The sequence below is a fragment of the Anarrhichthys ocellatus genome, unplaced genomic scaffold (genome assembly GCF_004355925.1).
Source record: "Anarrhichthys ocellatus isolate YVR2014 unplaced genomic scaffold, GSC_Weel_1.0 scaffold75, whole genome shotgun sequence".
Classification (NCBI taxonomy): domain Eukaryota; kingdom Metazoa; phylum Chordata; class Actinopteri; order Perciformes; family Anarhichadidae; genus Anarrhichthys; species Anarrhichthys ocellatus.
Window position 1 is genome coordinate 1753889 of NW_022280105.1, and position 20171 is coordinate 1774059.

Below are 20171 nucleotides of genomic sequence, written 5' to 3' on the forward strand. Positions count from 1 at the left end.
ATGAAGGAGAAGTCGAAGAACGCCGCGCGGACCCGGCGGGAGAAGGAGAACAGTGAGTTTTATGAACTGGCCAAACTGTTGCCGCTTCCGTCCGCCATCACCTCCCAGCTGGACAAAGCGTCCATCATCCGGCTGACCACGAGCTACCTGAAGATGAGAGTGGTGTTTCCTGAAGGTGAGATTATTATGAAGATTATTATATAGAGAGCCTAACTCATGGGCATTATTAACAAGGCAACAAAAAGAAGAACCTTTGGCCTTCATCAAAATACAAGTACAAGAGCATACTGATATAAACAAGAACATAATAATTACTACGGTGTCATATTGTATATATATAATTATAGATACAATTATATGAATAGATGTGAAAATAAACTGCTGATCTTATTCCTATAAATAGGGTTGATATTGTATTGTCACAGGCTATAATAGTAGTAGCATCTGCGTGATTCTTCTTCAGTATTTTCTTTCTTTTAAATAATACGGTTTGAACACTAAATCTTTTTATTTTCCGTTGTCCTTTTTAATAAGTGGCTAAAAGTAATTTCTTAGCTGGTAATTTGTAACTTTTTTTCATCAGTTTAAATAAATGAAAAAGCAGTTTCTCCTCGGTTTAAATGTGACTGACCTATTAAACACAGCCGCGGTACAATAGTCTGTACATGAATAAGAGCCGTCGGGAGGCTGCTCTTAATCCCTGAAATAGCCTTATTCTAAAGGAAATAGAAACATTTTGAATAATGCCTTTTTTATTACATCTGTCCTGATCGCGTGGTATTAAAACATCTCTCCCTGGAGTGCCAGTAGTATCTGTCTCATAATACAGTATCTATTATATATACATGAGTCAATTCATTTATGGAGTCAGCAGCAGAAGTCTCCTGTGTCCCTCCGTCCGTCTGTCCGGGGCCCATGACGGGCCCTGCTTGCAGATTAGCTGAGCTGAGGCTCCATCCTGCGTGACTGCTGCAGAGCCGCGGATATTAGTGCGTGCACGTGTGATCCTCCACATATGGAGCTCCTTGTAACAGTAGAGCAGGACAAAGGAAACAGGACGCATGACAAGTATCTGTGTTCTTACTCTAAATCTGTGATGACCACTGAGCACATTATTCATTATTACCATTATATTACCACAGCCACTGTCAACATAGAGGTAACAAATACAGGGAAGAAGGATCAGCTGGATAGTTGTATTATACTTCTATATTAATGACAATGTCTTTTATATCTCCACTATAAAAATATAACCAGATATTACTGCAAATATACACAACACGAGGCAGGTGGATCCAGTTATTTGATCATATCCAATCAGCTTGAAATCAAAGTATTATTATGTACATGGCTGGGTGGAAGAGAGAAAGTGAGATAGAAATACTGCAGGTTCTACTTGTAACGCACACAATACCATGTAGGCTTCTTAAAAGAGACTTCTTATGATTGGACCACAGCAGGATTCCAAAAACAGCCAGGCAACATGAGCTGTAAATATTTGGTGTAGAATCCGGATGAATTGGACTGATGGATGGGGTCTGGGGTCTGGGGGTCTGGGGTCTTCTTCTCTCCTACACACTGTACTGCAGAGAGAGATCCATGCTCAGTACAGAGACATGTGTCTGCATGAATGTGTTCTCTGCAGAGCTTCACAGGAAGATGTCTGCTGTTTCACATGTGGCAACAAGCTCTCTGAATTATTGAAGGAGCATGTAGCTCACAGGCAGCAGGTTGTGTTGAACCCTTCTGCTGGTTTAAAGCAGGGGGGGGGGGGTTATGACACTCAGAGTGGTCACTAGTGTGATTTTTGACCTCAGCCATGTTGTCCATCCTGGGTTAAATTACATGACGCCCCACACACTTCAGAGAACTTGTACTGTGTATTACAGTCATTTACATCTTTTTATGGTGATACAAAAACTAAAATCATAAATCCAGCTCATGGTTCCTCCTTTTGAACGGGACTGCGTGGCTGCTGTTCTATGACGGGACTTAGTCCACGGGAGCTTTTTGTTTGCGTCATGTTCTCAACACGTCAGAACCTCACCTCACCGTTACTCTTAAGACTTATTTTCAATAAACACAAATGCTTTAATTATGATCAATATAATTATTATCATTACATTTGAATTATGTTTTACAATGTGTTAACTTTGATGATTATAATTCTATGCCGCTGCTGACCTGAACGGATTTTTCAATGTTGAATTAATTGTGCAAATTATTTATGCTCTCAAATTGTGATCGATTTACAAAATGTATTTATAATCTATTAATATAATTTAGTTATTTGAACACGTTTCTTCCAAATCAATTCCGTATGTGTGTGTATATGTCTATATATATATATATATATCTATATCTATTCTTTTTCACATCTATATCTATATAGATATAGATGTATATATGAAAAAGAATGTGTTTAATTGAACGTTTTCCTTCTGAATGTACCCGCCTCACTGTGCGTCGATGCGCGGGTCACGAATAATAGACTTATTAAGGGTTAACACGCGGACACTTCTAATAACGATGAAATAATGACAACAATAATAATACGCGGACACTTCTAATAACGATGAAATAATGACAACAATAATAATGATTCAAACATAATAATAAGCATTCGAGGTAGGCTTGTTGATAAATGACATAATGGAGATAATGGCGTAATGAAAATGATTAGTGAGTAACACGTTGCGTGGATGTAAATGTATATTAATAGAGGAATATGTGCAGACTGCTGACTCCTGCAGCCTGCACACCAACTTCACAATAAAAGTCCCTCACGTCATCAACGCACGCGCGTTTTATTGGGTTTAGGTTCAAGATGACCGTTCGTTGCTGCAGCAGAACCCTCCTGTCTGTAATAATGAATGTATGTGGACATCACAGATGTATAGATATAGATATATATCACTGTAGCCTCATTATTCTTTACAACAGCGCTGCTGTGAAGCACGTGCTCCAGACATAGCTGTATGTGCCGCGTGCCGCTGTCTCTTTGTGTCGCTGGTTATTTGCAGCAACATGCTTTTCGTTTTCTGTCGTTTGAGTTTTTTTAACCTTAATCTAATATAAGCAGGATATGAACGGCATTTGTATTTATTGTATGTTTTCTTTTCTTCCGGTTGGGAATTCATTGACTCGTTTTTTTCACAATCACAGCACTTTTTCAATAATAACTAATAATTATTATAATAATTTGGTCTATTATAATTATTATGGGGGCCTAATTGAAGCATTGCGGGCGCGTGAGAGCCAGCTGGTGACATCATAGTACACTCGTTATTAGGTCCTGTCTTTATATGTAGGCCCGGCTTATGAGCATCATGTCCCTCCATGTGGCTGTTTGGTGGGCTCATTTCATCGGGTCGCTTTATACCGACGTGAAGTCCATATGAGCTCCGTATGAAGCGCGAGGCGGCGGGATGTGCAAGTGAACGGGTCCGGTGCGCTCTGTCTGCGTGGCTCTGTGCCTCGCGCCTTCTCACGGCTTATTTTCACCTCATATATTTTCATGCTACATTTACAATAACTCGATTAATTTCTAGAGCTGCCTATCAACACAGCGGGCTGACTTTACACTGGTGCTGTCTGTACACATCTGTGAAACACGGTATTTATAATAAGCTGCTAGCCGCATGGGACAAGAGCTTTATTATTTAATACAAATAACAAGGGCAACGAATCTGGACAAATAAAGGCAGGATACATATATATGTACAGTATATATACATATAGATATATGTATATATATATATACATATATATATATAGAGAGAGAAACACCACCAATGACCAATAACATTAACAAAAATACACAATATGTGTTTTTGTAAGTTGCAAACAATATAAATAGTGCAAAGAAATATATTTAATGTGTAAATATGTACAGCATATGGATATGCATATATATATGCATATTTATTATTTATTTACATTATACAGGAGATACAGCTTGTAGGATTTATGTATTAAATTGACACAAAAACTGTGTTAATCTTTTATTATTGATCCAATGTTTCTCTTTTTGATCATATGATGCAGTTAACTGTGTTAAAATTATATTCAATAATTGTGTGCTAAATAATAAATGAAAAAGGCCTTAGTGTGTAAAATCAGTTTCTTACCAGTATTTGTTTTTCTGTAATTAAAGCCTCATCTGTTGTAGTGATAGTGCCCCTACAATAAAAGGACTAATCATGAATCTACTTCTGTTATTAATAGCAGACGTACAGGCTAAACCCTCTCTTTATTGTTTCCCCTCAGCTTTCATTGTAAACTCTGACATTTCGTTTCTTGTCTTCCCCGTGCGTGTGGTTTGTTTGCAGGCCTTGGGGAGTCCTGGGGTCATGTGAGCCGCAGCTCTGTGGATGGAGTCAACCAGGAACTGGGCGCCCATCTCTTACAGGTGAACACTGCTTGTTCTCAGCTCTGCACTTTCAAAACAACTGGAAGAATAGATGTGGGCTCTGGGCTTTGGTCACTTAGGCCCTGAAATGTTCAGTAGAAGAAGCATTAGAACATATTTAAAGCTGAGCCCTTTGTAACATTTACCCTGACAAGAAATGTATGTTTTTATTATTATAGGTAGACAGTGTGTGTGTGTGTGTGTGTGTGTGTGTGTGTGTGTTGAGTGAGTGTGTGTGTGTGTGTGTTGAGTGAGTGTGTGTGTGTGTGTATGTGAGTGTGGTTTGGTGTCGTCTGCCTCCTGCTGCCGTCATTCTTGTGCTTTAAGAGTGAAATGAGCTGAACACATTCCTGGTCACGCACAGAGCCTCAGTCTGTCCTAAAGCCCCTCTAACATCAGCAGCAACGCAGTGGAGCTGGGCTACAAGCCTACAGGGCTGCGGGGCTACAAGCCTACAGGGCTGCGGGGCTACAGGGCTGCAGGGCTACAAGCCTACAGGGTTGCGGGGCTACAGGGCTGCGGGGCTACAAGCCTACAGGGCTGCGGGGCTACAGGTCTGCGGGGCTACAAGCCTACAGGGCTGCGGGGCTACAGGGCTGCGGGGCTACAAGCCTACAGGGCTGCGGGGCTACAGGGCTGCGGGGCTACAGGGCTACAAGCCTACAGGGCTGCGGGGCTACAGGGCTGCGGGGCTGCGGGGCTGCAGGCCTACAAGCCTACAGGGCTGCAGGGCTGCGGGGCTACAAGCCTACAGGGCTGCGGGGCTACAGGGCTGCGGGGCTACAGGGCTGCGGGGCTGCAGACCTACAAGCCTACAGGGCTGCAGGGCTGCGGGGCTACAAGCCTACAGGGCTGCGGGGCTACAGGGCTGCGGGGCTGCAGGCCTACAAGCCTACAGGGCTGCGGGGCTACAGGGCTGCGGGGCTGCAGGCCTACAAGCCTACAGGGCTGCGGGGCTACAAGCCTGCAGGGCTACAGGGCTGCAGGTCTACAGGTCTAGGCTACAGGTCTACAAGGCTACAGGTCTACAAGTCTACAGGTCTACAAAGCTACATGACTACAAGACTTCAGGGCTACAGGGCTGCAGGCTGGCCACGGAGACCACAGGTTGGCTAGCTCTGGTCACACAGACATAGAAGGGAGCCAAACTGAGCTACATGTAAGCCATCAGGTCTACAGGACTGTCAAACGTTCCAAACCACGAGGCTACATGCTTTCAAACAGGTCTACAGGATAGTCATCTAGGGCTGTAGGTCAGCTGGTTTGACAAATAGGACTGTGTGCTGTCCAAAGACCACTACAGAGTAAGGACAAGTGGTTACCAATACCCCAGGAAGAGCACCGGGCTTTGAAGCAGATTTTACACAGTGGCCAAACGGTGGAATTACAAGTCCCAGGTCCGTCACGTGACGCCAGCGCAGAAAGACTTTCCCCCATCGACTTACATTGAAAAGAGACGTCTGTAACTTAGTGGACCATTTTCATTCAAGATAGTCAACTTCCCAGTACGAACACTTGAACAGCCCTTATTTAAATCACTGGGTTCTAAAAGCTGAATCCAGAGTTGTTTTCCTTCCTGTGTTCCTGTGAATGAGACCAAGGCTGGAGCCAGGGTTTGGAAGCACAGTGAAAGGAACCACTAGAGCAGCTCTATGGGCCCATGGACGCTGAAGATTTGTATTTTGCTTCATGCACAATGACTGCATCCAGTTCTCTTTATACATCCATGGTTGCTACAAGAGGGGGCTAGAGCTACAAGCTAGCAGCGAGGGAAACACACTGCTGGTTAAATCAGCGCTTCATTTCTCCAGAGACTCCATTTATCAGTTAATATTACAAATGCTGATAATAGTATAGTCTTCCTCTGACCTGCGAGTATTTTAGGTAGGCTACACCTAGCTAAGGTGGAGGACCGAGGGCTGTACTGCAGGGCTGTAGTACCAGGCAGCATTAGTGTGAGCTGACCATATCAACGGGTATGAACTGTGTAGTTCAGCTGTTCCTTTAGAGCTACATTGTTATTTTTGTTCATTTCATGTCTTCAAACTTTTTTCATGATGTTGTTACAACAATCAGTCTGCTGTGACAGAGTTTAATGATGTAATCATAATAATTAGACAGTATAGTTTATACACGTTAACACAATAACATTGATTTTATTAAAGGATAATTATTTTCTGCCCTTTGTTGATATTAAATATGTATTCATATCTGTTGTTGCTGTTCCTTTCAGACATTAGATGGCTTCATCTTCGTGGTTGCTCCGGATGGTAAAATAATGTACATTTCAGAAACAGCATCGGTCCACCTGGGCCTGTCGCAGGTTGGTTTGACGAACTGTGTGTGATGTCCTCTGGTGTGTTGGCGAGTCACAGTTCTGAGGTGAATGTTCATTTCAACAGGTAGAGCTGACTGGAAACAGCATTTATGAATACATCCATCCAGCAGACCATGATGAAATGACAGCCGTCCTCACAGCACACCAGCCTTACCACTCACACTTCGTCCACGGTAAGCGACCCCCAGGCGTGTTGCTCTGTATATGACAAGGACCCATCATGCAGCATAATAACATGCGTGTCTTTTAACTCTGCAGAGTATGAGATGGAACGCTCCTTCTTTCTGAGAATGAAATGTGTCCTTGCTAAAAGAAATGCTGGTCTCACCTGTGGAGGCTACAAGGTAGGAGGGCTGTGCACCTGTCTTGTGATTTCAGTGGTCAGAAGACTAGAAGAGAGCTAAACAAGTACATTCCATTTACCAAAATACAAAGTGCAAACAGGATTCTGCTCAACAAGGTTGATTTTCTTATAAGATTACATGCTTTCTTGTGTGCAACGGTCACATTTTGTCCTGGAGGTGGTGCTAGTAGTGTCTCCAGACTGCAGAGGGATCACCCTCTAGGGAGCATGAATGTGACAAGTCAATTTCAGAGCAACAAGCCTGTTGAAATATGTCATTTATTTCTATAAAAGTGGAATCTTTTACCTAATGGCGTTGACAAGTTGAAAGGTTAAGTCACCAACATCATGAGGGTTCATCCTCTGGAGACATAATATCCATAGCATGTTGACAAGGCTCATGGACACTATAGGAGATGATTCTTCTTCTTCTTGGATCCAGAGCCTCTGATGGTTTCACATGATCCTCAGCAGCAGATGGAGTTTTCTCACTTGTCATGGAACTGTAGATGTTCAAACTTTTTTCATTTATGTGAGCAGGAATTCTCCACGTTGGCCTCAAGGTTCAACCGTTTGTCTGAACACAAGATGCAGAGTAGTACCTGGGTACACAACGCTGCGTATGTGTTGTATGTTTGGTTCAGAGTGACATACTTCACACAAAGAACCCATAACTTATTTCCTACTGGAGTAAAACTAAGGCTGAGAATGTCTTTTTAAAAAGGAAGAACAGAAACAGAACTTGGTAATCATTCATGTTCATTGATGAATTACTAATAGTGGCAGATCAAACTCTAAAGGGCAACAGTAAACCTGTATGGATTGATCCGTCTGTCAACTCCTGGTCCAGGTGATCCACTGTAGTGGCTACCTGAAGATCCGTCAGTACAGCCTGGACATGTCTCCGTTTGACGGCTGCTATCAGAACGTGGGGCTGGTGGCTGTCGGCCACTCGCTGCCGCCCAGCGCCGTGACGGAGATCAAACTGCACAGCAACATGTTCATGTTCAGAGCCAGCCTGGACATGAAGCTCATCTTCCTGGACTCACGGTACGTTCTGTTTGACAGTGGTCTGTGTTCTGGCTGTGATTTCTTCTGCTTGTTTGTATGTTACATATGTTGTGGGTGTGGTTAGTGTGTGTAAAAGTGGGAAGGCTTAGTGAACCCAGTGAATGTGATCGTGTGTGTGTGTGTGTGTGTGTGTGTGTGTTGCTCAGGGTTGCAGAGCTGACGGGCTACGAGCCTCAGGATCTCATTGAGAAGACTCTCTATCATCACGTCCACAGCTGTGACTCCTTCCATCTGCGATGTGCTCATCACTTGTGTGAGTTAGGTTTGTTTTACCGTACTACAAAATCTCTCTCTACACACACACACTGTTCCAGAACAGACACAGCTCACCTGGTTATACAATGTGCTACATGGATGACACGGTTTGTTTCAGGCCAACCCAGAAGTTAGCATGGTTCCTGGTTCCATTTTACTGCAGGAATTGGAATTGTTTGAAACAGGAAGAGGACCTGTGGGAGGATTATCATTTGAATTGTAAACATTTCCCACCTGTTCAGGTCACAGACCTTATTGAACCTATTAAGAACAGCCTGTTGAGTTTGAGACGAAGGGCAGACATGCTGACTCGTTTCCTGGTTTTAGGATTCATTCCTGCAGCACTCGATAATGTATTGTGTTTTATATGTTATGTCGTTATATGATGTTACTTCATATTTTCTAGTTGTGTGATATGATGTTATCTTGTGTTAGGCCAGGTCATGTGATGTTCTTATGCAACATTACCTTATATTGTTCTTTAAACCATTAGGCAATAGATACATACATTCATTACATACATTCATATGAAGCTGTTTTATTGACAGTAACATTTCAATCATTCACATGTGTCATTTAGTAAATGCTATGATATATATTTGTTTTGCCCCCAGTAATCCTCTGCTGTAATTCCTTGCCCCTCTTGTTCTAGTACTGGTCAAAGGTCAGGTCACTACTAAGTACTACCGTTTCTTGGCCAAGCCAGGCGGCTGGGTCTGGGTTCAGAGTTATGCAACCATTGTACACAACAGCCGCTCATCTCGACCTCACTGCATCGTCAGCGTCAACTATGTTCTCACGTGAGTATTTGTCTCTGTGTCTCACAACTTGACCGTCATGGTCACTAACTGAGAGTGTGTGACACAACGAGCTGTATCTACTGTTTGCAGTGATATATTCACATACGGTTGGCGATCTAGTGAGCTACAGCTACAGTTGGTAACTTTAATACGAATAACTTGTCCCATTTGTTCAAACTGTCCCTGTATCCACTGACAGAAGAACATGAGAGAGATAGTCTGAGGAAACATCATGTTCCTCTGACTCCTTTTTCTGCTCCTCATGGCACCTGAAGAAAATCAACCAATCAGAGCCGAGGGGTCTTCTCGTTTTCTAAGCCCAGTGGCTGAGCGGATGTGAACACAGCTGTTATTATTTTAGGTATTTACTTTCGAGGTTCTCCCTCCCCCTTTACAGATTGTAAGAATGACTAATGACATGTTCTGGTCAAATCATTCAATACAAACAAATCCAACAAATCTCCATCTCCATTGATGAGCTGAGCCAGTTACTTCTCCCATAGTAATGCTCTTATTTTGACAGAGCACCAAATGTGCCCAACAAATGTACTCTGGCCTCTTGTCTGAGTAACATTCGTTTTAAACTAGTGTCCTCTGTGTTAGGAAACGAGTGAGCTTATAGAATAAAGAAAGATTATATCTGGGTCCTTTTTTAAGATGAGAGTCTTCAGGAGGAGCCAACAGGCTTGGGTTGGAACGTCACCGACAGTGTAGAGAAGTCAGAACGTATTGAGAGTTTGTTGTTTTACGTTGTCTTCTTTGGCCGTACAGTGAAGGCAGCACGTCAGCAGCAGCATGGATGTGAAGGCTGAAACATGACCCCTTTTGATATAATTAAAGAGAAGTGATGGATGCATGGAAGACGCCCACTGCTGACCATCCAGCCCTTTTGACCTAACAGCAGCGTATAGACACATCCCAGTTACGTCAAGTGTGAGTGTTGGAAACATGTAAAAGTCTTTGACACAAACTCACTATCGGTTGAATGTCTGTTTATCACTAGAATAGCTGAGAATGTTAGGGAGTCCTACGCACACGTGGATCAGAGGACAGTCTGTGAGCACAGTTCTCTCTTATACTGTCAGTGTGAGCGTTGAGAAGATAATGAGGGTTGGTCCTATAGATTTAAGCAAACAGTTGCTGTGAAGCAATTAACGGGAGGTTAATTGGAAATATGTGATATATGTTTGCAAAATCTGACAATGAAGAAAGTTTTGAAGTCATATTCAGTTTTTTACTCTTTATTGTTGTGAGTTTGAAACAAAGGAAGCGTGATGATGATTTATTTGAGGAGAAGCAGAACTCTCCCGCTCTTTCTTTTGATGGAGGCTGACATTGCTGCTCTATCACGGTGTCTGCTCTCTTGTGTCTCGGTGTCTGTGTGCTCATGTGCTGGCTGTTACCTGTGTAGGCCTCTCTGGTGGAGTTTATCTAAGACTGGCAGAATATATATAAACAGAAGCAGGCGCTGAAGCTTATCGCAAACAGTCTGACAGCACTGGGTCGCCTCTAAAATCTTCATCACAAGCTGCTACTTTTCAATCCCTTCCAATAAAGTCAAACTGTAATCATTACGCTCTTATTAATAAGTGAGGGATACCGTTTACTGCCCATTATCTCATTTTTCTATTACCCCTGATGTGCATATTTCACAGATGTACAAGTGAGCGTGTGAATGAATCGGCCCATAAAGAGCAGCTCCCTCCTACATCACATCCACAGCAGCTCTGTGTTCACGGCCTTTTAATTGATGGGCTGTGAACTTGATGAGCGTTCATGGGCTCCAGTTTGCTGCTCGGGGCATCAAGCTGTATTGCCCTCCTCGTTCTGGTGCTGTAGGTGAGGGTGATAATCACGATTCTTTTGGTCGATTTTGAGATCACGATCATGTATCGCGATTATTCATTTCACATTTAAATCAGCAGAGCACTGCTGTCACTTCCATGCTATGCAGCCCTTTGCATCAAAATAAGAATCTTCCAGAAGCAAAATAAAATGATCTTTCATCAAAACCTTTAACACAAAATGAAATAAACAGCACTGCTTTCACTTTTACGTCCCGCTACATTCCTGCTAATTGACACATATTTGCATCAAAATAAGACTTCAAATAAAGTTCTTCTTCACCTGAATTCAGTGCATTTTCCTTTGGCTATAGACAGTATATTAGTCTTCTACTCTGGACTTCTGCTGCAGGGTGCACACACAGCAGCATCACAGCTCCCCAACAGTGAAGCCCAAACATCTCCATTGTCCCCTGTCCCCTGGCTGTTAGTTTAGGAAGTGCTTGATTTGATATGCAGCAGAGTTTTCTCTGAGAGGAGCATTTTAAACACAACACTCGACCGTGATCATTTTATTGTAGGAAGCCAAAATTACGATGAACATTTGATCAACTGTGCAGCCCTACTGTACGGAATGAGCCAGCATGCTTCCTTTTCTGTTTTGCGTGATACGTGGGACGAAGGACAGACAGTGGGAAGTGGACAGGAGCAAACTCTTTTGTGGAGTGTTGGGTGCGTCTAACCTCCTGTAGCTTTAGTGTTTGCAGGCTTGGATAAGAGCGGTGATAAGGCCTCTTCACCAGCATGTGAACTCCCACTGTGTGTTCAGCTCAGATAACCTGTGCACCTCCTGTCCCTGCTACCACCACCACATCCTGACAGTGATTTAGCAATAGAGGCATGTCTGCAGCAAAAAGCGCATACCCACCTTTTACAGTTACGCTGTGTGTTTAATCAGTGCTGTCTCCTATTGTGTTCAGCACTAACTCTTCACTCTGCTGTCTAACGCACACACTCCGACCCTCTTTGTTCAGCATCAGTACCCAATACAAACACTTTCATTATGTCATATTTAGTGCGTTCAACAATCCATGTATATACAAAGAAAGAGAGAATAGGGCTCTACGTGTTGCTTTTCCCCCTGGGGATGAATAAAGTATACATCTATCTATCTATCTATCCATCTTTTACATTAAGTCATGTAGAGCACTAGTGCTCAGCCTCGGAGGTGGGACTCCTCAACATGTCACAGAAGAAATCGCGAAATAATTAACAGGATAAGACAGACCATTTAACTTCTCTCTTATCTGTTTTTCTTGTGATATACTTGGTCATTTCATCTCATCAGGCCTCTAAAAGTTTCATTTCAAGGGGTGTATGATAAAAAACGTTGGGGACCAATGCTTTACATTGCAACCATTTCTTTCTATTAAATCAATGGAATCCACTCACACAGTATCATCACTGTGTGGTTCTGAATCAATGTTTGCATTAACCAATGGGCACTCGTATATATACATAATAGGCTAGAGCTGAAACAAATAAACAATCAATTGGAATTTTTCAAACAGATATGCAGAACATTGTCTGACTTAAGCTTGTGCACTGTGAGGATTATCAGCTTTTCTCTGTCCTGTATGATGGTGGACTGAAGACGTTGTGGTAATGGACTGGTCGTTGGACTAAACATGCATTTTGAAGAACTGGTGCTCTGGGAAATTATGATATTTCCAAGGCAAACCTGAGTGAGCCCTAACCATAAACCTGAGCCAGCCCTAACCAGAAACCTGAGCCAGCCCTAAATATAAACCTGAACCATCCCTAACTATAAACCTGAACCAGCCCTAACTATGAACCTGAGTCAGCCCTAACTATAAACCTGAACCAGCCCTAACTATGAACCTGAGTCAGCCCTAACTATAAACCTGAGCCAGCCCTAACTATAAACCTGAACCAGCCCTAACTATAAACCTGAACCAGCCCTAACTATAAACCTGAACCAGCCCTAACTATAAACCTGAACCAGCCCTAACTATAAACCTGAGCCAGCCCTAACTATAAGCCTGAACCAGCCCTAATTATAAGCCTGAACCAGCCCTAACTATAAACCTGAACCAGCCCTAACTATAAGCCTGAACCAGCCCTAACTATAAACCTGAGCCAGCCCTAACTATAAACCTGAACCAGCCCTAACTATAAGCCTGAACCAGCCCTAACTATAAGCCTGAGCAAGCCCTAACTATAAACCTGAGCAAGCCCTAACTATAAACCTGAGCCAGCCCTAACTATAAACCTGAACCAGCCCTAACTAGAAACCTGAGCCAGCCCTAACTATAAACCTGAACCAGCCCTAACTATAAACCTGAGCCAGCCCTAACTATAAACCTGAACCAGCCCTAACTATGAACCTGAGTCAGCCCTAACTATGAACCTGAGCCAGCCCTAACTATAAACCTGAGCCAGCCCTAACTATATCTGGCTCCCATCCTACTTTTTAAGACTCTAGGAACCACAAGTAATCCTGCATTTAGGGAGCGCAGCTCTCTAGTAGGGTAATATTGTACTATAAGGTCTTTAAGATATGATGGTGCCTGACCAATTCGGGCTTTGTAGGTAAGGAGACGGATTTTAAATTCTACTCTAGATTTTACAGGGACCCAGTGCAGAGAAGCTAATACAGGAGTAATATGATCTCTTTAGTTCTTAGTTCTTGTTAGTTCACGAGCTGCAGCATTCTGGATCAATTGGAGAGATTTAAGAGACTTATTAGAGCAGCCTGAAAATAAGGAATCGCAGTAATCTAGTCTAGAGGTAACAAATGCATGAACTAATTTTTCTGCATTGCTTTGAGACAGGATGTGCCTGATTTTTGTAATATTACGTAGGTGAAAAAAGTCAGTCCTAGAAATTAGTTTTATCTGGGAGTTAAAAGACAAATCCTGATCAAAGGTAACTCCAAGATTCTTTACGGTGCTGCTGGATGCCAGCGCAATGGCATCTAGAGAAACTATATCATTAGATAACTGATGTCGGAGGTGTTCTGGGCCTAGTAGAATAACTTGAGTTTTGTCTGAGTGTAACATGAGGAAGTTGCAGGTCATCCAGGTTTTTATGTCCTTAGCGAGCTGGTTGGTTTCATCTGGCTTGATCTATATGATCTATGATATATAAGGTGAATCAAATTGGTCCAAGCACAGAACCTTGTGAAACTCCATGACTAACGTTGGTGTTCATCGACGTTTCATCGTTTACAAACTGAGATCGATCTGATAAATAGGACTTGAACCAGCTTAGTGCGGTTCCTTTGATGCCAATCAAATGTTCTAGTCTCTGTAACAGGATGTGATGGTCAATGGTGTCGAACGCAGCACTAAGGTCTAACATTTGTCACTGTTTGTCTCAACTAAACCCTGTCCAGGTTTCCTGTTCTCAAGATCAACTGGTCGTACGTGGTGAGATCTGTAGAACACCTTAGCAGGAAATCAATTCCCATTTCCCCGGAGTGAGACATCCCAGCTTCTCCTCTGGGCCTGATTTAGCCAGACATAGCCTTTAATCTCCCCGTGTATTTGATTGGACAGCTCTCCCGCTGTAGAGTGTTTGTTGAAGGCCTTGCTGCAATCCTTCTGGTAAAACAAGCATCCCAACAGCCGTTCCAGCCCCCTCAGCACACCCCCACCACTCCCACACACACAGGAACACAAACCCACTGCCCTCTCAGCACCATGATGAGGCTCTAATTGCTAAACAGATGTTAATGCGTTTCTGCGCCAAGAGAAAACCCAAACACGCAGGTACACATGGGCTGTTTGTGTTCTTTAATAAACAGCCTTTCCAGGCAGCTGGGATCCCTCCTGGTGTAATTATAGAGCGTATTAAATCTATGACATGCAAATGAAAAACATAAATAATAGTACTGTGAATGCACCGCATGGACTTATGCTTTTGTCTTTAGGGAGACGGAGTATAAAGGCCTGCAGCTTTCTCTGGACCAGGCCACGTCCAAGGCCTCCTTCCCCTACAGCAGCAGCACCGCCAGCCTTACGGAGAACTGCAGAACTCCCAAGAGCAGAGTCTCCCGGCCCAAGACCAAAGCTAGGCTCTCGCCATACACTCAGGTGAGGATTGCATGTCTTACTGGACTGTCATTAAGCCTCAAGACACACGCACGATGACGCACTACATATTTTGGTAGCATCTCCTGTTGTAGCGCTTACTCATTCAGGTGTGATGCCTTGTTTTGGCAATTTGAAGTTCCTCAGGTGAGGTACCTGTATGACAGACTTGGCTGTTGTTTTTGTAGTTTTGTCTGTCATTTCTATCGGTTATGATAACATTGATGAGATCTGGGAACAAGTATGACAGGTTAGCCAGATTATCTAAAGCACTTCATTTGTGTAATGACTGAAAGAATGCAGCCCACATGAGGTTCCTCCACATGAGGCTGTGTGCTCTTCCAACAGTGAAAGAGTCAGTCGAGGTGGTTCTGGAGCTTGTTTTTTTATCCTGTACAGCCTGGAAACACCTCCGGTTCTAAGAACTGGATGTAGCTCTGAAGAGGGACGTCTAGCTTACTGATCCTGTTGCCACAGCAACCCTGAATGCACCACAGTAGAGAGCACTCGTGATGTTGGCAATAAACCCTCATTTCACAGGGAAACTAGTGCAACTAGTGCACCAAAGTAGACCCGGAGAGGAATCTGTAATCTATAATGGATTGTGGGTGATCATTTGACTTGGTCATCTTTCCTCTTCCAGATGAGTTTGACTACAACCTGTCAGACTGTTTACTTCACACCTGTGACTGTCTTGAATACAAATTTGATTTGTTTTGGATGCTCAGTCAGTTTCGTTTGTGATGGATATGTGTGGGAAAAACGTTTTTCTGTGTGTCATGTGACCCGCTATCTCAACTGTGGAGCACTATCCCAAATTTGACACAGAGTCTGGCCTTGTCCTGGGAACGTTTGATAGCCAGTAAGTATACAGAGCGAACCACTGGTTCCCTAGCTCTGTCTAGGGAACCAGTGGAAGTAGAAACAATGCTAACATTAAAACAAGAAGCCTAATAATACTTTAATGAATACATTCATTATATGAATGATGAGAAGGTGCTCAGATTATTAAATAGCTTGTTTGTTTCTAAACAGCTGCTTGGTTTGTTTACAACTCAGGTTGATAAGGTGTCAAACATCCAGAAGTATTGAGCATCTCCAATGTGGCTCATAGAGGCTTTCTATAATAGATATTATTGTCTCCCTCCACACTTTTCTCTGTGCAGTATCCTAGTTTCCAGACGGAGCGCTCAGAGTCGGACCAGGACAGTCCGTGGGGCAGCAGCCCACTCACAGACTCCGCCTCCCCTCAGCTGCTGGAGCAGAGCGAGGGCCTGGAGGCCTCCTGTGTGTACAGGCAGGTCCCCGACTCCCGCACGCTCTGCTACAGCTTGTCCGAAGAGCATCATCACAGCGCCAGCGACGGCTACGCACAGCTCCATGCACACGGTCAAGGTCAGAGCTGTGAGCGAGGCCGATGTGAGGCGGGCCGCTATTTTCTAGGAGCTCCTCCCCCTGGCAGGGACACGTGGTGGAGCACCACACGGTCCATCCTGCCACTGGGCAAAAGCTCCTCGGAGAACCACGAGGGATGTGACAGCAGTGCACCGCACATCACAGCCGTCCACAGCTACAATGGTGAGGACTAAGACCTGGGCAGTGTCCCCTGTAGAGACCCAACTGTATGGACGGTTAACGCCTTGACCCTTTGAGACTGAAACTGCCAGCAACCAGTACTCTGTGCTGATAGTCTTTAATCCAGGGCCCCTGAGAGATAGATTAAAGGTGCTTCCTGTAAAGTCTGTCGTCTCAATACAGTAAACACTCTGAATGCATTCTGTGCTGCTGTTGTTTCATGTCATGTCCTCATATGTTGATACCAGAAAAGTCCTGAAGCGACACGGTGTTGCTCTCTATCTTTTCTACTCCTTTAATTGAGAGCATGTGTTTTTCCTTTGAATATGGAAGTCTGGATCTTCTAGAGATTTGATCCATTATGCAAGACCTCAAGCCTGAGTTGCTCAACACGTCCAGTTACTTCCAGCTTCCGCACCTATGAGCCCAGGACATACGGTAGAAGGGCTGATGACACAAAGTGCAGTTGCAATCATTTATCTCGACAGCTGTTAATGTTTTCAATGAGATTGGGGCCACGGCTTCTGACCCACATCACGCACACAGAAGGCTCAAACCCAGACTGTAATTTAGGTATTTGTGTTAACCATGTAAGCTGAAGAAAAGTACCTCTGAGTTAACACGGAGCAAGTCTTCACTGCCACGAGAGGTGACAAAACGCTCGCCCAATGACTCTGTGCTATTCCGCCAGCTCCTCTTGGTCCGTCGGACCACAACCCGGTCTCTCTCATCCACAGAACCGTCAGAGGTTAACAGCTCTGAGGCACAGTGGTCCCCTCACAACACTTATTTAAGGAGGCACTCGTCACCTCTTATATACAATTTGTTGAAGATGAATGTATTCCATCTTAATCAGTTACAGTCTATAGTGACTAGGGACGCATTGATCCGACTTTTTCAGTACTGATACCTAGTACTGATCCGATAACTGGGATCCTTCTGTTATCTACAACATGTAACAAATAAGCAAATAGATATAAATTTACTGAAGTGTTATTTAGTACTAAAATAATAAATTGTACACCACCAACTTGGTAAAGAATCTTGAAAACAGGAATTACAATTCAAGTGTAAACCTTTTAAAAGCAGCAACAAATTGGTCAAAAGTTGAACAGGACTTGAAACCCCAGCATATAATGTTATTGTTGAAACAGCATTTAAGTAAGGTATCTTTTGCTGTGCACTGACTGTTGGCATCGTGTCCTCCTGCAGGCCGGGGCCACTGGGACGAGGACAGCGTGGTCAGCTCTCCAGATGGAGGATCAGCCAGTGACTCGGGGGATCGGTACCAGGCTGACCAGTACCTGCGTAGCCCGCAGGAACCCAGCAAGATCGAGACTCTAATCCGGGCCACTCAGCAGATGATCAAGGAAGAAGAAAGTCGATTTCAGCTGCGCAAGGGCCCGCTGGGGCCGGCCAACGGGCTGCCCAAGGGCCCCGGACCATGCTTCACTCCTGAGTATACGCAGGAGCCTCTGCAGACCGTTGTGTGTCGAGGTTTGAGTCAGGTGATCAGCCCTGCTCCTAGTCCCGCCCCCCTGTCCAGACTCAGCAGTCCAGGTCCTGAGCACCACCATAAGCCCAAAGACTACCTCCAGACGGACCCATCCCCCCTTTCTCTGCCATTGCACCACCCGTTTGGTCGGCCGGGTCCGTGCTCGGCTTCCCCCGCCTCGGCCCTCTACCCCCCCCACACCCACCCGCGGCCCTACTTGGACAAGCATAAAGCCTACTCCCTGACGGGCTACGCTCTGGAGAACCTCTATGACCCAGAGAGCCTCCGGGGCTACTGCACCTCCACCAGCACGGGCCCCACCCACTACGACGTGAGCCCTCACCTTCGCATCCCGGCAGAGCAGACCCCGGGACATAAAGGCACCTCTGTCATTATCAGCAACGGCAGCTAACACTCATCTGACACACGCAGTCACACAGAGCTGGTTACACTACTACTAAGCCTTATTGTGGATCCTGTTGGCCCGTTTCTCCATCAGACCGATCTCTTTCTTCAAATAGATGCTTCATTATAGAGCTAAACTACAGCAACACAACGTCGATTCAGCTCTAATGGGCTGTCTGTTAAAAGGGGGAAAGAATGAGTACGATGGGAAACAGCTCTCACATCCTCCCAGTGTGTGTAACCTTTTGCACTATGAGAGATGGACATTTTGTGAAGAGGTCACCTTGTTGGAGGAGAGACGACAGGGTTGGGTATGGTTCACAATGCGGAGCACAGCTTGGCCCTGAAATAAAGTCCTGTTAATGTTACTAATATGCAAAGCCATTCTCTAGATGTGTCTTTTCTCTCACGTTTGGTATCTTGCAGTAAAGAAAGAGGCCCATTGATGACTGCTACATGATGAATATGATTGTAGAGTGAGAAGCATGATACCGTTGGACATATTTAATGGGGGACACGGGAAGTCTGCTGCTTTGATATCTGATACAGTATTTGATTGGCAAGACGATAGAACCACCTGATATACATTCTGCAGCATTTTGATTTTCTACCATAACCTGAGTATCATCTGAGGACATGTTCTATTGTTTCCATGATCATATCTGAGTGACTGCAGGAAGACCAACAGACCATATGCAATGTAACCCATTGGAGTGGCCGGTGAGGCAGCTTGATTGTGTTCACTATGACTCCTGAAGCCACTGTTCATTATTGTTACGTGGGCGTGTTTGAACAACAGGATTCAAGTTTTCTCTTCGTGTCCGCCTCAGATGAACCTATATTTATACATATAAGTTTGGATTTACTTATTTTCCTTTTGTCAAAGCCTAAAATGTGCTCCATCTCGTGAAGTTATTTATGGTGTTCTGTAAATATGATGAGAAAAGAAAATCACACCACCACATTTATGGACATGGGCAAAATGTATTTATTAACTAAATGTTTCTTTATGACTTTTGAAATATAGCTGCAATCAAATCCAGTCTGCTTGTATATTGAGTGTGTTTTTGACTGAAACCAAAATAAAATCCTTTTGCAGAGATGGGTCATGCTTTTCTTTATGCAAGTCTTTAACAACAGACATGGCTGTTGATACCAAATGAAGCCAACGTTGAAGTGCTATTTGATTTCATGGCCGCTAAACCCAGAGACCACCGTGTTAAAATGGCCACCTTACAGCCTGAAACAAAACACGGCTTTGGTCTCTAGCTAATATCTCCATTTGGATCTTTATAGAACTCATCCGTTTAAAATTTGCACAGGTTATGTGTAGCTGCTCTGGCAAATAAAGACTTGATGGAGAGCGATATGGCAGAATGTTCCTTTAAGGCAGCAGATTATTGGCTGTCAGTGGCGGGCCGTGCATTTTATAACTGGGCCTTCACTGCTGTCCTGCAACAGTTATTATTTGTTTTGTCTACAAATTAAGCTCAACACCTATAAATAATACACTAACTGCAGAGTGTAGATACATGAATACGCGCACGGGATGCTGCGTCATTAACGGACAATGCATTAA

At 43.9% G+C, this 20171-nt stretch overlaps 1 protein-coding gene across 1 annotated transcript; it reads left to right on the forward strand.

The window, feature by feature from the left end:
* On the forward strand, window positions 1-19645 carry sim1a (SIM bHLH transcription factor 1a). The gene is made up of 11 exons (XM_031873841.1): window positions 1-175; window positions 4332-4411; window positions 6645-6734; window positions 6814-6922; window positions 7008-7093; window positions 7943-8142; window positions 8310-8416; window positions 9071-9218; window positions 14958-15120; window positions 16284-16695; window positions 17905-19645. The coding sequence occupies exons 1-11, from the start codon at window positions 1-3 to the stop codon at window positions 18597-18599; spliced, it is 2265 nt and encodes a 754-aa protein (XP_031729701.1). The 3' UTR covers window positions 18600-19645.
* The last annotated feature ends 526 nt before the right edge of the window (window positions 19646-20171 follow it).

Coding starts and splice junctions, on each gene's coding strand:
- sim1a (XM_031873841.1), top strand. CDS start 1: ATGAAGGAGAAGTCGAAGAACGCCGCGCGGACCCGGCGGGAGAAGGAG. Junction 176..4,331: donor GAGAGTGGTGTTTCCTGAAG/GTGAGATTATTA, acceptor GTTTGTTTGCAG/GCCTTGGGGAGTCCTGGGGT. Junction 9,219..14,957: donor AGCGTCAACTATGTTCTCAC/GTGAGTATTTGT, acceptor TTTTGTCTTTAG/GGAGACGGAGTATAAAGGCC.